Raw genomic sequence first — 16,389 nt, 5'->3', positions numbered from 1 at the left:
CCTTCGGAACATCTGGTCCTGGTGACTTATTACTGTTTAATTTATAAATTTGTTCCAAAACCTCTTCTATTGACCCCTCAATCTGAGACAGTTCCTCAGATATGTGTCTGAAAAAGAATGGCTTAGGTGTGGGAATCTCCTTCTCATCCCCTGCAGTGAAGACAGATGCAACAGATTCATATACCTTCTCCGCAACAGCCTTGTCTTCCTTGAGTGCTCCTTTAGCACCTCCATCATCCAGTGGCTCCACAGACTATTTGTCAGGCTTCCTGCTTTGATGTATTTTTTGAAAAAATTACTTAGTTTTTTATTTTGCTACTTGCTCTTCAGATGTTATACTTTGACATCTGACTTGCCAGAGTTTATGCTCCTTTCTATCTTCCTCACTACGATTTGACTTCAAATTTTAAAGTATGTCTTTTTGTCTCTAGCTGCCTTTTACTCTGTTTAGCCATGGCAGCATTTTTTGATCCTCTTACTGATTTTTTTTAAACTTAAATCTTATTCCAAAGTCAGAGTATTCTATGGAATGCTCGTAAGTGAGCATGGCATTTTACAAACATGATGGTCTCTGTAACAAGGAGTTTGCAATCTTAAGGTCCAATCCTATAAAAGGATATGATTGTATCAAATCCCATGCAGTTCCATTGGTCTTTGCAAAAATGGTGCCTAAATCAGATGTATACAATATATGAGATAATACAAATGAAAGAGGCCAATGGTGTAATGTCAGCATGGAATTTGGTGCAGGAGGGCTTATAACAAATGATATGGGTTTGAAGGTGGAGCGGAAAGGCCCTTGAGGAACAAGAAAAGGGTAGCTGTTGAAAGGAAGTTGCTGGCATGAAATAGGCTTGAAGCAGAGGGTAAGAGAAGAAGCCAAGCAGCCATGAAGAGAGGGGACTGGAAAGAACATCAGCAATGTGAGAGTGAAAAGGAAGAAATGAGAGTAGGCTTGTTGAGAGTAATACATAGAAATCCAATTCAAAGCACAAACAAAACAAGAAAGGAAAGGAGCAGCCAAAATATTCCCATGAAGTTTTTGGTTATTTTAACAGTAATTATAATATGAAAAATTGATATTTGAAAGTAAACAACAAATTTTTTTTTCATATTGTGTCAAATGATTCATGGAATATTTTCACTTACCTACATGTAAAACATATTGCTGCATTTAGGCCTTATCCCAGCTATAATTGAAGTCAATGGTCTTTGGATAAGGCCCTGAGAGAGTTTGAAGATTTCTTAAGAGAAGCTACGCTATAACCCTCTATTCTTGCCTAAAAGTTCGTGTTTGTCATTTTTGAAAAGTGTTATTTGGGCTTAGACTTGGATTGGAATTTGATAAAATTATGAACATTTTCACAAATTCAAATAATGCCAGTAGTTCTATATCAACATAAGTTGGTGGTGGGTCCATTTTACCAGTTGGCTTTTGTCCAGAAGACTGAATTAAGACATTCAAAGGTAATTCATAGTTGCTTTAGGCTTCTTCTAGCATTAGCGCTTGGGAAATGGTGTTTACAGTAATTTTTTCTACCTCCATGCAGAAACCATGACCAGTTAATTTGGGCAGGATACGAGTTTCACAGACTTTTGTAAACATATTTAAAAGTTTTTGTCCTTTTAGAATTACAGATGCCATTTGTGAGAGTTTATTTACAGTAAGCAGTATGTTTTTACAGTAATTCTGGTTCTTTGCAAAGACTAGCAAGTTTATGACTTTTAGTATGTTTACAAGATTTGGCTTTTTCCCAAAGAGAGAGATTTTTAATCTTCTGTGTTTGAACAGATGTGTAAACCAAAGCATTGCTGCCTCATCTATTCCATGTTCTCTAATGAAAGGAAATAAATGGATGAAAAATTAGAGAGTTATAAAGTACTTTTAAGGAAGACATTGACATGACTAGACTAGTACTGTACACCGGTTATATTTGTTTGCTTTAATTAAATTATATAATTTTAATATAACTCCTGATTCCCTGAGGAAGAAAGATGAATACTAGACACTTTCTGAGAGCATTCTTTCTATTGCAAATATTTCGCATTTAAATATCTGACCCATCAAAATAAATTATTTTGAAGCCAACATTTAGGCTTTCTCTTAAAATGTATTACACATTTTAAATTAAAATTCTATATCCATTTGTATTCAAACAATAATTATACAATATGTAAATATTTAAAAATATACACTAATATTTTTAAAATATTTAGAATATATGAGGTGTTATTTATAGCTTGTCTGTTTGCTGAGTAATATCATTATAAAATTCCTTTGGAGAACTGAAGACTTTGTTTTTTTTAACTTAGTTAGAGCCTTGACTTCAGTTTTGGTAGTCTATGTAAGAGTTCACTGCAGCATTGATGATTGGAGTTGTGCACTTACTTTGCCAAAGTAAAAGTTTAAATCTTTGGTCTCTTAATTTGTTTGTTTTCATTGTCAGAGCCTCCCCATCCATGCAAGTTGGGTCTGTATTTTGCCAAAGTAATGTAATGAGAACAGATGTGAGGTCCTAGGGTCTGAGAACATTGCAAACAGTCCCATGGAAGTTAGGAAATGGGCATGCATCAAATAAAAATTGATTGAGGAAAATATCATAGATAGAAAATCAAACTTGGATATTAAGTAACTGAAAATTCTGCACAGGGCAAGTATACATGTAACAAAACCATTAATAAACAGAAACTAAATGGAAATTTAGATGGCCCATGTAATCTTGCTAAATGAAGCAAGGAAGAAATGAGGATGTATTTGAGTCACTGCAATAATTTTAATGTGTGAATAGGTTGTTTGTATTATGATGCAGGTTCCAACTGAGATTGGAGCCCCATTTTGCCAGGCATTGTACTAGCATTTAGTGAAAGATTCAATTTAGTTATCCTCACTACACCCTTGTGAGGTAGGGAAGTGCTATTATCCCAGTTTTACAGGTGGTGAACTGAGACACGGTGACTTGCTCAAAGTCACACAGGAAGTTTGTGACATGTCAGGGAATTGATGTTGGATCTCCTGAGTCCCAGGCTAGCAGACTTACTGCTGCACCATGGCTAATTGTGAAATTAGAGTGATCAGAACAGAATTACTACATATTGAAAAAAAGCCCTGTGAAATATGGACAAATAATGTTTTCTATTTCTCTTTTTGTTAAGAGAGAGACGGAAACCCAAGAAGCCATAACAGCAAAAGATAACATTAAGAGAGAACAGCAAATAAGTGACAACAGTAAGCAGTCTCACCTTTGTATTGTACATCCTGCAATTCAGAAGAAAAAAAAGGTACACACAATAGGTGCAACCACCTTCTTGATTGGAGAGACCCCCAAAAGCATTCGCAGGTGAGACTCGTAAGGTGGGAGGATGAGGAAGAAGTAGAGATTACAGAGAACTTTACTTTAGGAAGTTGTGTAATTTTTTTGTTTTATCAAGTAAACTTAAGTCAGACAGGTGGGCAAAAGGCAGGGCTGGGTTATTGATGACTTTCTGTGACGAGCAGAAGTAATTGGAAACTTTGCCTTTATACTGTAGCTTATACAGCACAACACTTTTGCCATACTTGCTGAATTAAAATATAGACGTGAATAACATAAAACAGCACACATGATGTTTTTGTGTTTCAGTTAATATTGTGGAAGTTGGCAATTTTGATAAATTTCAAATTGAGGTAGTTTGAAGACCTCCAACTGGATTTATAGGGCCAAAATAATTCCAGCGTAACTTGTGTAAAGTCAATAGCTTTACATCAGGAAAGAATTTTGGTCCATTTTGCATTGGTTTAGAGCAGTGGTTCTCAATCTGAAGCCAGCAGGCTGCTTGTGGCCCAATCAGCACACAGTTGCAGCCTATGTGACATCCTCAGGGCCATACAGATATTACATATATTGTGTGGATGTGGCCCACGTAACATATAGTGAGCAGCATATGCGGCCTACCGTGGTAAATAGGTTGAGAACCACAGTTTAGACACATTGCAGTATGTGCAATTAGAATCTTGTTTTTTATGGGTCCAATTGTGCAGTTGTTAGAATTCTCAGCAATTTAAATGGGAGTTTTGCCTGATTAAGGACTACAGATGTGGCCCCTCAAGTCATGTGGCGATACACAACTGTATTATTTTCCTTAATCTGAAAAAAGCAGATCAATACCCTCCTACCTTCCTCACAAGGGTGTTAAGATTCAGTGAATATTCTCAGATAAAAACTATTAATGTGGAGTTGAGAATGAAAGTGCTTATTAGTAAATTTAACATTTTAAAAATTCCTGCATTTAATTAATCTCAAAACAAACATTATAAACCCATGAAATTAAGAGTTAAGGTTAGATTTAAAAGAAATCCAAACATTGTTAAAGAATGAGAAAGCAATATCTATGCAATTAAGATTGATACATATTTTGTGCCTGGTGTCTCAGATTAGAAGAAACTGACTTTTAAAATGTGTTTGATTTTTTTTTCATATTTTTAATGCTGTCACTATTAGATAGAGTTAAGATTGTTTGGGTACTTCTACTCATTTAGATTCTCTGAAGTTTTTAACTCAGACTAAGTGCTTCGAGAGGATGCGATATATTCTTCATACATTACACAAAAGTTAAATCCCTGCTTAAAGTGCGAAGCTCATCTCTTCCTTAACTATGGAAACACTCCTAGTGCATCCAGAATTTGTGAAGTAGTTTGAAATCTTAGACAGTAGGTTTTATACAAGTTGTTTACTTAAAAAACACACAGTTTGTCTCTGCTTTTAAATCGACAAAGAGGGTAGTAACTTGTTGACATGTGAAAAGTTGGTCTTTACTAGCAAAAATTGTATTGAAATGATTGTTTTAGCAGTCCTTTAACTTTGAAAAGCCTGAATTTCACTTATTCCAAAATAGAGATGAAATGTTTAAAGATTTTACTTATTACAGTGCCCTAGCTAGGACTATAACTCTTTAAATAAGTAAACACTTATTTTTTAAAAATTCATTATGGAACAAACAGTCGTGTTGACAAGAGATTGAAGTTCTAATTTTTGGAAAATGCAGTGTTACCTATTTTAGGGAAGTGAATATTTAAAACCATTCAAAAATGTGCAAAGTGTTGTGATTTGCTGTCTGTCAGGTGTAGTTTATGACTTGCCTGTGAAAATGTACTTAAGGAAAAATTAATTCCGTTTTTTTAATCAGATACAGGAAGTTCTTTTTAAAGTTTTTATTTAAATCTGAATAGTGTTTATTTTACAAATGGAATTTTGGCAAGTGATGAATCTATAATGTGTTTAACAGCAGGTGCCAGTGTGTGGGAGGGAAGGAAGGTGTAGTCTTCTCCTTGAGGGGGTTAGGCTTTGAAAGATTTCTCTTTTCCTGCTAATTTGAGAATGTACCCAGACAGTATATTTCACTGCCAATCAGGATGTATAAAATAAATGACTTGCTGAAAATCAGAATTTTGGACTCTTAAACAAATCTGATATTCCAATTCTTGTTGAAACTTAAATGGGAGTTTACAACCATCAGTCTTGAGGCTGAGCTCAGATGGAACCACCCACAAACCATTTCAACATGTTGAATCAACATGTCATGCATTACATATCTCTGCAGATGTCATCCTAGCAGGATTCATGGTATGTGCACTGCACAGTACTGCAGCTTATTTTATTAAATTGTATAAAATGAGATTTTATAGCATGGATTGAAGACTCGCTACTGGTATTATCCAGATTTACTCTCTTTCACCTGAGGGATTGTACAGGGACTAAAAAATTTGGTTTTTTTGGTTTTTTTTAAACACAGATTCAGGTTTTCAAAACAAGATATTTTTGTTTACTGCTTCTTCTCCGTCCTCCCATATCTTGCTCCCCCGCAAACCCCCAGTTTGGAAAAAGACTCATTCTTGTTCATTCTGTCTCTCTCTTCCCCTCCCCTTCCATCCCCCACTCCACTCCACCCTGTCCCTCCTCACTATTTAATACTAATTAGCAACATTTAAATTATAATAGTGCCGAGAAAGAGGAACATTGTAGCAGATGGCAAGAACTGCAGAGGAGAAAGTTCTCATAGTAACAATGGTCAAAGAGCATGCAGGAATCGAAAGGAATAGGCCACTGCTAACTAAGCAAGACGCTGAGAGAGAGATTTAATGAAATCAACTGAAGCAAGTGCATTTTAGAAACAAGAAGGTCAATATCAGATTGGATACTGAAATAAGTGGGGAACCAGTAAAATTGTTTGAGGATGTACTTGTAATCAAACTGCTTTCTCCATGGAAGAAGAGATGCAGCATCCTTCTGTAAACGTTAGAGTCTGGATAGCTGCTACTGGGAGAGGCCCATGGCATATACCTAATGATATTAAAACAGAGATACTGTTGTAGATGTTCAAAATATGTTAACTTCTGAATTCTGTTTTTAACAGAAACAAACTGGTTCACTGTCCACACTGAATAGTAGATTATCTGCATAGTGGTTAAAACAAAACAAAAACACACTGCTGACCTGAAATTGGAAGCTTGTTCTGAATTATTTAAAGGTCTTTCCCAATAATTTGAAAATGAGCCTATGTGGGTTAACATTTTTAAAATATATTTGATAAATGTAATAGTGAATTTTTAAATACACCCTACCCATGGGATTCTTTGCAGTTATATGCAAAATGTGCAGTGTATGTAACTCTTAAGAATATTTTAATGCAGACTTTTTTTCACTAAATCTCTTCGTATTAGTTTTGTACTTCTAAAAATTGATTGTTTTTATGGGTGTGAGAGGGGAGAGGAAAAAGTGGAGCAGCTGAATATTTGGATAAACTATTTAGATTGGGAAAGCTCTATCTTTTTTTTAGAGAGTTAAAGTGAAGTGTCAGAGAGTATCACTTATATAGTCTCGTTTGATAGTGATACTACATCTTCAGATTTTTAAAAGCCTTGAAAATGGATTTAGAAATGATTTAGTAAGCAAAACAGCCTTATTTCTTGTAAAATTAGAGCCAGGACCTCTTATGGCTTGTTAGTTCCTGTGTTTTAACCTTCCATTTAGAATGGTGCCAATATCTGTGGACAGAAATCTGAGAATATGAAATTTTGCAGCCAAATATTCAACCAAAGCTGACAATGGCTGGAAATAATCTTGGGGAAAACAGTAGCTGGTTGCAAACAGACTTTTGTGTGAGATGCTGCAGCTACATGCTGGATACTCTCAAGCTTTTATTGAAAAGAGGCCCAAACTGTGGGGATGAGGAAGGGAAAACAGGAGTGTTGGCTGCATTTAGTGCTCAGCTAGGAGAAAAGATGACCTCTTTACAAACCTGCTGCATTTTATAGAAAGTGTCTAGTCTAAAAGAACCAACAGCAATATATTTGAGACTCAAGGTCTAGTCTGGTACAATCATATTCTTGAAGATGGTTTTCAGTTTTAAATGTCGGGAGCTTTCAACTTTCTAAAGGTATATACCAAAGTGACTGACTTGCCAATGAGTTAGATATAGGTAATACAGTGGACATATGCTCATTTATGACTCCCTCACAATCTAGGCCATAAGAAGTCAGGGTTAAGTGCTATCTTTCTTTTAACATGGCCCACAGGACCCCTGACTTCATCATGAATAGCCATCAAAGACAGGGCAAAGGGAGCTTAGTATGTATTCTGAAGGATGGCGATCTTGATAGTTCTGCACTTTGCTAGAAGCACGCTCTGACCAACTGACGGATTGGGGGGGGGGAGAGAAAAGAGGGCAATTTCCCAGGGGCCTGGATGGTTTAAAAGGCCCCGGGGCCCCCAGGCACCGCCCTGGCAGCGCAAAAAAGCTAAGGCAGGCTTCCTGCCCGCCCTTGCTCCGCACTGCTCCCGGAAGTGGCCGGTGGCACGTCCGTGCAGCGCCTTGGGAGGAGGGTCTCCGTGCACTGTCCCCGGCCTGAGAGCTGACTCCACAGCTCCCATTGGCCGGGAACTGCAGCCAATGGGAGCTGTGAGGGCGGTGCCTGCAGGCAGCTGCACATGGAGACCTCCTGGGCTTCCTGCCTAGGAGCCGCTGCTAGAGAGGTGTGCCGGCCGCTTTCAGGAGCTACCCAAGGTAAGCACTGACCCCTTGACCCCTTCATGCACCCCTGCCCCAGCCTAGAGCCTGCACCCCACACCCCCTTCTGCACCCAAACTACTTCCCAGAGCCTGCACTCCCTCCCTCACCTAAACTCCTTCCCAGAGCCTGCACTCTGCACCCCCTCCCTCACCCACACTCCCTCCCAGAGCCCAAACCCTCAAACCCTCCCCCCCCCACCACCACTACACACAAACTCACCCAATCCTACTGGGCGGGCATGTGGAAGCCCTGGCCATGCCAGAAGAGTGCAACAGCAGCACAGCCTGCAGATTGCTGGGCACCAGCCGGCACAGGCGCAGCACTGCCTAAATGTCAGATGGACCGTATCCATGCATGCGGGTGCGGCTTGTGCGTGGGTGAGGGCCCATTGACTGTTCTGCTCTGCAGCCTGGAATTGCCGTCAGCAGGCCTGACCATACTGCAGCTGCAGTATTAAGTATGCTAGTTTAAGGTTTAACCCTCCCATTTTCTGAGCCTCATTTTAGAAAATTAAGATGAGGAAGATTTAATGGCATGGAGAATCTTAGGAAGTCCCCAAGGCAAAATAGTTTAGGTGGGGGGGAAGAAGGAATGTTTCAGGAGAAAAAAAAGGTTGAGTCCCATGGGCTTTAAAGTACATTGGAAGAGTGGATATCAGAATTTAAAGCTGAATTGACTAAAATATAGCTATATTAGTGAATAAAAATATTCAAGATGTCTGATGCTTTGGATTTCTAAATTATACTTAGGGGACTGAATGGATAGGGGATTGGAAGTAGAATAATGGAGTTTTTCACCTCATCCTTTTGCTTCAAGTTCAGTGCAGAGCGGTACTGACAGAAAGTTACTTTCTATTATACTATCTACACAAAATGAACTAATGATCTCCTTTCAGTGCCAAAAAAGACAAGTATTCATGTCCCAGAAATACTCTGATTGGCACCCTTGTGGGCAGTCTCAGTGGATAGGTCGAAGATTGAATGGTGGGTATGGGTACTGTACTATTTGTCATTCGTAAAGATGGTCCCTCCAGTTTAAGGTTGATACACATTGTTTGAGCAGCCTGTGGAAAGCACACAATGTTGCTGTCTGTGGAAAATATTACGTGTTCAACCAGGCTAAGTATAAACCTTAGAAAGTACATGTAAACACCTCTATACTTTGTGTGTATGCTACCAGTCAAACCATTTTCACTATTCCTACCTCAAGCCTGAGCTGTCTATTGTCTAACAGTAGAGGGGTAGAAGGAAGAAAATGAGTATGACATCAATTATGCCTGTGAATCTTTCATAGGTATCAGCAAACAAGATTACTAGATAAGCCTAGAAAAATCCTTGTTGCTACTTTGCACTATAGTACATCGGGAGAACTATTTTATCAGTAAGTGTTTCTTACCTCAGAATCCCTACTGTAGTTTTAGAAATAAAATAAAAAAGCATGTAAGAACAATAAGTCATGGCAGATATAACTTTCTAGATAGAATACGCCCAGCTTTTTGTTGTGCCTCACAAATTATGTAAGGCATGTCAGTACCTGCTCGCCTGAAGTTTTCTGTTGAATTCATAACATCTTTTAACTTTACTGCAGGATATTTAGCTTAAAATATTTTATATGTAGCTTGCCTTCCAAAATAGCTTGTTGTCTTGAAAAGTTATATATTTTTTAATTAATGTTCCTGTTGCACACAACTTGGTCATCAGCAGCCGCTTAAATTGCAGAAGAGATTGAATCCCATGGTTTTCCTTATGGTTTCTGTAAATACAAGATTTTAAAGTTTCTGTATTCCTCCACTGTCTAAGGTGGTAAAAACTATGTGAAAATATAAAGTGTTGATGAGAATAGGAAGTTCCTTACCAAACAAAAAGTACTTTTTTTTTTCTTTTTTCTTTTTTTTACAAGACATTAATAGCCAAGTTGTTACTGTGGCCAGGTAAGCTCAGAGTTCAGCAGTCCATAAATACTAGATTAATTCTTTGCAATGTGTTCATTATTACCATGATTTAGGATTTCCGTGGCCTTTGGTACTTATGGTTTCGTATAAGTCAAATTGTTTAAAGTATTGTATCCAAAACAAACAGGCTGGCCTTAAAGGTTCACAATGTTCTAAGATAACTTAATTTTTAAAAAAGATTTTGTTTATAACATCAATTTTTATGTCTGAAAATTCAGTATAAAGATTTTGTCTTATATTCTCAATACATACTTTTAATAGCATGGATGTTTTTTGTTCTAATTTGGTAAGATCTTTCACCCAAGCTCCCCTCTATCAGACCAGATAGCATTTCAGTATGAATTATTGAGTGCACAAATGGGTTTATCTCTTTCTATTGTTCTTTAAATGAGTAAAAATAAATATCCACTTTAGGATACTTTTCACTTTTAGAGCTCTGTTAATGAATTGCCCAGACATTGGACTTAGTGTTTTGTTTTTAGAACTATACGTATGTCTCCTACCTTATCACCATACAGTATATTTTATCAAATTATAATCTAGTTTAGTTCTCTCTTTCCCTCTCATGAGGGGAGGAATTTAAGTAAGGTAGATATCAAACCATAAGCTATTTATACCTTTACCAGTATGCAGCAAAATTTTATCCCACTTCCTCTCCCAAATTGACTGTGAATGTTAAAATCCAAGCATTGAAAGGAACTCATTGCTAAAGGAACATTTCAATAATTTCTGGGTAGCCCAATGATTCTCCATGAGCTGCAGCCCAATATTTTAAGAGTTGTGAGAAGTTACTAATGGGCCTCTGTATCTGAGTTTGTTCTCTGTTCCCAGAGCTGAACTCTCTCAGAAGCCTGCAAAAATGGATGCTTACCATCTGCACCCAAAGGAGTTGAGCTAATTTCAAGCTTTAGTTCCAAGGATCATATCTATAGAAAATGTATTGCATGTGTCCAGTTAAGTCAGAGACCTTTTTAATATTCGAGATTTTAAGTTACTCTCTGTTCTGGAATTGGGCGGAAGACCATAGCAGTGTGTTATTGTAGCACTTGATATCTGAGCCAGTGGCTGTGTGGTATTAGAACTCTGATCTGTACATGTTAAGAGCCTGCCAGGAACATTTTACTCCCAAGTTTAATGTGACACATGGTGGTATGCCATAAATTATGCCTTCAACTTTTCAAGTGAGATTATTTTTTTAAATGATTTTGGTTCACTGGGTGTTAGGCACTTTTGAAAATCCCACTAGGTGCCTTTATGAATCTTCAGTGTCTAAATACCTTTAAAAAACTGGCCCTTACATGCCTAAAAGTAAGTCTATGCTACAAGCACTACAGTGACGTAACTGCAGCAGTGTGGTGTGGACACTTGCTACAGTGGCAGGAGTTTTTCCAGCTGTGTAATAAATCCACCCCCTTGAGAGGCAGTAGCTAGGTTGACAGAAGGATTCTTCTGGCGACCTCATGATGTGTACACTGGGTCTTAGGCTGGCTTAACAACATCTCTCAAGGGTGTGCATTTTTCATACCCCTGAATGATTTAGTTAGGTCTACCTACATTTTAGATATAGGATCGGGCCTCAGTCCCATTGCCTTTCAATAAAGTTTAGGCTCCTGAGTGCCTAAGTCACTTTTGAAAATTGGACTGCTAAGGGCTTGTCTGCACGTGGGGGAAATGTTCTCTCCAGCGTTGTGATTTCTAAAGTGCACTAATGTATTGTGCATTAATTGGTCCCTGTAGACCCTGTAGCGTGCTGGTGCATGCTAAAGTTTCCATAGTGCAGTTTCACCTAGAGCTGTTTGAAACAGCGCTGAGTTAAGGCACACCCGCAGGGTCTACAGGGACCTATTAATCAGCAACACGTTAGTGCACTTTGGAAAGCACATCCATGTAGAGCTTATTACCCCACCATGATGTAGACAAGACCTGTGTCACTTTGGCAGCTTTGAATATTTTGCTCTTGATCTTTTCCTTGCAATTGAAATCACAACTAGTACTGTTACCAATAAGGGTATGACTTTCAGTTCTCTTCTAGGTTTGTGTTATATAAGCCAATTAAACTGAATGAATTGATTGTATCTTTATTTTATACTCTGTGCCTTTTAAAAAAAATTTAAGACAAGATAATTGTTTTTCTTTATTGTTGGCTATAGGAAACAGTTTGAAGAAATGGTATCCCACTTTAACATGGCTTCAGTTGAAGAACTTGCAGAATATATTGCAAAAGCCACTTCAGAAGCACGACAGAAAATGTTGAGAGATTTTTATGCTGGAAAGTATCCAGAATTAGAGGACCTATTTCCAGTCAAAGTTCCAGTACATGTTTCAGGTGGGTGTGAGGAAGAAGGGGTGTATACAAGTCGTTGTAGAAAGAGAAGAGTCATGATAAAATGTGGACAATCAAGGTCTGGTCCTTCAGCTAAAGATCCTCTCTTCGTGACTGCAGAAATATGTAGCCAAAAAAGACACAAAGGAGAAGCAAAACAGTTTCACAATGATTTCTGCATACAAGATGCTGTGTGCCTTAATTCAAAAGATAAACAATTGTCCACTGTCAATACCCAAAATAGCATCAGTGGGAGAAACAGTCAACCATTCAAAGATTTTATGGCAACTGACTCAATAAGCAGTAAATCAGAAATAATTAAAGTGTGCTCTGTAAATATCACTAAAGGACAGCAGGACTCAGAGGGGACAGAATCTCCAAGAAAAAGATCCCTGTCTCGGTCAGAAAAGAGAGAGAGAGAAACTCAGACTTACAAGAAAAACTCTTTTGTAGACTTACTAGGAGACACCTCTGTTCTCAATGACCTCTTCAAAAGTAATGGAAACAGGCCTACAGAGCTGCCAAGAAGATCTCTTTCAGGGCCTGCAGAAAAAGCAAAAGAACGACCAAAAGACTTCTGGGATGTGCTGAATGAGCAGAATGATGAGAGTCTCAGAAAGCTCACAGACATGGCAGTCATAGAGGAGCTGTGTGAGAGAGCACCGCCTGTTGCTTTGACAAAAAAGAGAGAAGTTCATGAAAGTTCTCTTTGGAAACAAAATGATGATTTTTTGTGGAAAAAATATAATCTAAGTGATTCAGATGAGTCTACATCTGGCGCACACACCTTTTGATGTCTAGATATGAAAGACTGATCTTAAAGCTCAGGTAATAAATTTATCAGTTGCACAAATACAGCTTAGGAAAATTTACTGGTGTTAGTAGTATACATTATGGGACAGCATTCCATTATATCTTATTGTGACCATTGGCCTTGGGGCATACTGTAAGATATTCTAACCTACGTTTCTGTATAGTGGTGACGTAAATGTAGGATCTTAGTGTACTTTAAACCCTGGCCTTGTTTGTAATCATAAGGGGGCCCATATTTGTTTTGACTTCAGTGGACTCATACTAGGGATTCTGCTGTGCTCATAGAGGCATAAAACCAAATAAGATATGTGTTACTTCAATAGTACAACACTGCAGGGTATGACTTACTGTCATAAACAGATAAGTAAGAGTTAATAGAACAGAAGTACTTCATATCTCTTTTGCCTGTAAAGGGTTAACAAGATCAGTGAGCCTGGCTGTCACCTGACCAGAGGACCAATCAGGGGACAGGATACTTTCAAATCTTGAGGGAGGGAAGTTTTTGTGTGTGCTGTTAGATTTTGGTGGTTATTCTCTCTGGGTTCTGAGAGGGGCCAGACGTGCAACCAGGTTTCTCTCCAATCTGCCTGATACAGGTTCTTATAAGTTCAGAATAGTGAGTACTAGGTAGATAAGGCGAGTTAGGCTTATGTTTGTTTTCTTTATTTGCAAATGTGTATTTGGCTGGGAGGAGTTCAAATGTGTATTTGGCTGGAAGGAGTTCAAATTTGCATTTTGCTGAAAGGATTTTAATTTGTACTTGTATACTTAGGCTGGGAGGGGCGGGTATTCCCAGTGTCTATAGCTGAAAGACCCTGTAACATATTCCATCTTAAATTTACAAAGATAATTTTTACTGTTTTTCTTTCTTTAATTAAAAGCTTTTCTTGTCTAAGAACCTGATTGTTTTTTTATTCTGGTGAGGCCCCAGGGGACTGGGCCTGGATCCACCTGGGAATTGGTGGGGAGAAAAGGAAGGAAGAGGGAGAGAGAGGTTAATTTTCTCTCTGTGTTAGGATTATTTCCTCTCTCAGGGAGAGTCTGGGAGGGGGAGAGAGAAGGAGAGGGGAAGGTGAATTTTCCTCTCTGTTTTAAGATTCAAGGAGTTTGAATCACAGTAATCTTCCAGGGTAACCCAGGGAGGAGAAGCCTGGGAGAGGCAACGGTGAGGGAAAGGGTTTACTTTCCTTGTGTTAAGATCCAGAGGGACTGGGTCTTGGGGGTCCCTGGGCAAGGTTTTGGGGGGACCAGAGTGTACCAGGCACTGGAATTCCTGGTTGGTGGCAGTGCTACAAGTACTAAGCTGGTAATTGAGCTTAGAGGAATTCATGCTGGTACCCCATCTTTTGGATGCTAAGGTTCAAATTGGGGGTTTATACCATGACACTTAACGGTTTACTAATCCATGTCTTTAAGTCAAATGCTGTCTTCACAGCTACTGCAATCCATGATTATAGGTACACATTAGCTCTGTCACATCCTACTGTGATTTAACTCATGCTAATTTTAAATTACACCTTTTTTAATCACTTAAGTGGTTTTCTTTTGGATTCAGATGTGCCTAAAGTTAAATGTAGCTCTGGGTATTTTTCCCTCTTGTTGAAATGTGGGAGGCTCAGGCTGTCACTTCACCAGCAGTCCCTCTAATGCTGCTTGGGTGGATCCCAGCAATCTCAGATAAGACTGCTATTAAACAAAGTTGTTTTTAATCGGAGAATATGTATCTTTTTAATCAGAGCTTCACATATATGTATTAAATTATAATTAGAGAATTTTTGAGGACTGAATAACTCATAATGGAATTTGGAGCCTTTCACTCTTGCATGTCATTTATTGAAACTAGTCACTCACCTGTGCAAAATAAGTTGGAGGCCTCGCTTATGATTCCTCATATTTCTCTAGTGGGCAAGTACCCATATCACACAAATTTTCTTCATCACCATGGTCTCCAGGTAGTTAAGATAGTCAGCTAATATCACAGGCAGGGATGCTTCTTTTTTTTTTTTTTTTTCACTCGTCTTTTTCAGCCCACTTCTTAATGAAGTTCAAGACAAATCCAGTTATTTTCAATATCCCAGGTTTAGTGTTGTCTCTTAGTTTATTCTAACATTTGAGTGTCTAATATGAAAATAAATTGACGGAAAAATAACTTAGATCAAATGTGAGTATTTTATAATGTGAGGGGTGAGGGGAAGATAGTTCTTTCCATCTAAAAAATAATTTGGTTTACATTTTTGTAAGAATTGTGCTCTGAAAAGAATAAATGTTTTATATACAATACTAAGTTGTACACATTTATAACATGTATAACATGAATAAGATATTTAGAAAAGGGGACATGCAATTATATGTGCAGCTGGCTTGTTAGAGGTGTACTTTGTTACTTGCATGTGCAGTTACTGTGATTGCATTCGTAATGAGTGTATGCATATTGCAGCATGTGCAATTGCCTGTACCTGTTTATAAAAATGTGGCCCTAAAAACTGATATCAATATTCACACTTAAAACACAGTTGTGTTTGCTTTTACTGTAGAACTTACATTTCTGTTGAAGTAGTTCGGTTATTGAAATGAAGTCACTGCCTATAGTACAATAGCTTGATCCAAAATGGCTGTTAACAAAGCAGTTTAATTGCACTCAAGCCTAAATAGGTGAGCTGGATAATTACATAGTCTAGAGGTTCCTGGAAAGAATTATGGTATTGTAGTAGAGACACCGGAGTGGGATTCAGATGTGATTTCTGTTTTCATGTCTGCCACACATTCTGTGACAACTTGAGCAAGTCACTGAATCTCTGCACTTCACTTTTCACATCTCTAAAACAGAGATCTACCTGTGTAATAAATTGTGTTACGTGGGCATGCAGGTCTTTGTTTCCTCACTCAACCACCTCATGTGGATAAGAATTACAAAAGCTTACTAACTCCGTCACATGGGTCAGTAATATGGATCGGAGTCGCTGTTGTTACACCTTCCCTTATTTTGAAAATCTAATGCTAATAAAACATGATACCAACTAGAAAAAAACCTATCAACTAATACAACCAATTATAAGAAAAACAAAACAATGTCTTGTATGGAGATCAAGGTAGATGACAAAAGTTGGAATTATTTTGCCTTTTAGTGGTATCTATTGGGGCTGTCAAGCGATTAAATAAATGGTATTCTAGTATTGTTTAACACTGTGATCAAGCACAGTTCATTTTTTAAATTGTGCGATTCATTTTTTAAAGTATTTTGGAAGTTTTCTACATT

The 16,389-nt window shown here is 38.0% G+C and overlaps 1 protein-coding gene across 9 annotated transcripts in view; it reads left to right on the top strand.

Moving 5' to 3' along the window:
- Positions 1-14,031, top strand: part of ERCC6L2 (ERCC excision repair 6 like 2) — a 113,728-nt gene extending 99,697 nt beyond the window's left edge. For 7 of the 9 annotated variants that reach the window (XM_050945553.1, XM_050945552.1, XM_050945554.1 and 4 more), the window contains 2 exons: positions 3,154-3,338; positions 12,148-14,031. In XM_050945553.1, coding sequence (XP_050801510.1) covers positions 3,154-3,338; positions 12,148-13,114 — 1,152 coding nt within the window. In that variant the 3' untranslated portion in view covers positions 13,115-14,031. Of the gene's footprint in view, positions 1-3,153; positions 3,339-12,147 lie in introns of those variants that run through there. The other 2 variants (XR_007773386.1, XM_050945559.1) reach the window with 2 other exon arrangements.
- The last annotated feature ends 2,358 nt before the right edge of the window (positions 14,032-16,389 follow it).

The sequence above is a fragment of the Gopherus flavomarginatus genome, chromosome 3 (assembly GCF_025201925.1).
Source record: "Gopherus flavomarginatus isolate rGopFla2 chromosome 3, rGopFla2.mat.asm, whole genome shotgun sequence".
Taxonomy (NCBI): Eukaryota; Metazoa; Chordata; order Testudines; family Testudinidae; genus Gopherus; species Gopherus flavomarginatus.
This window is presented reverse-complemented; position numbering and strand designations above follow the sequence as displayed.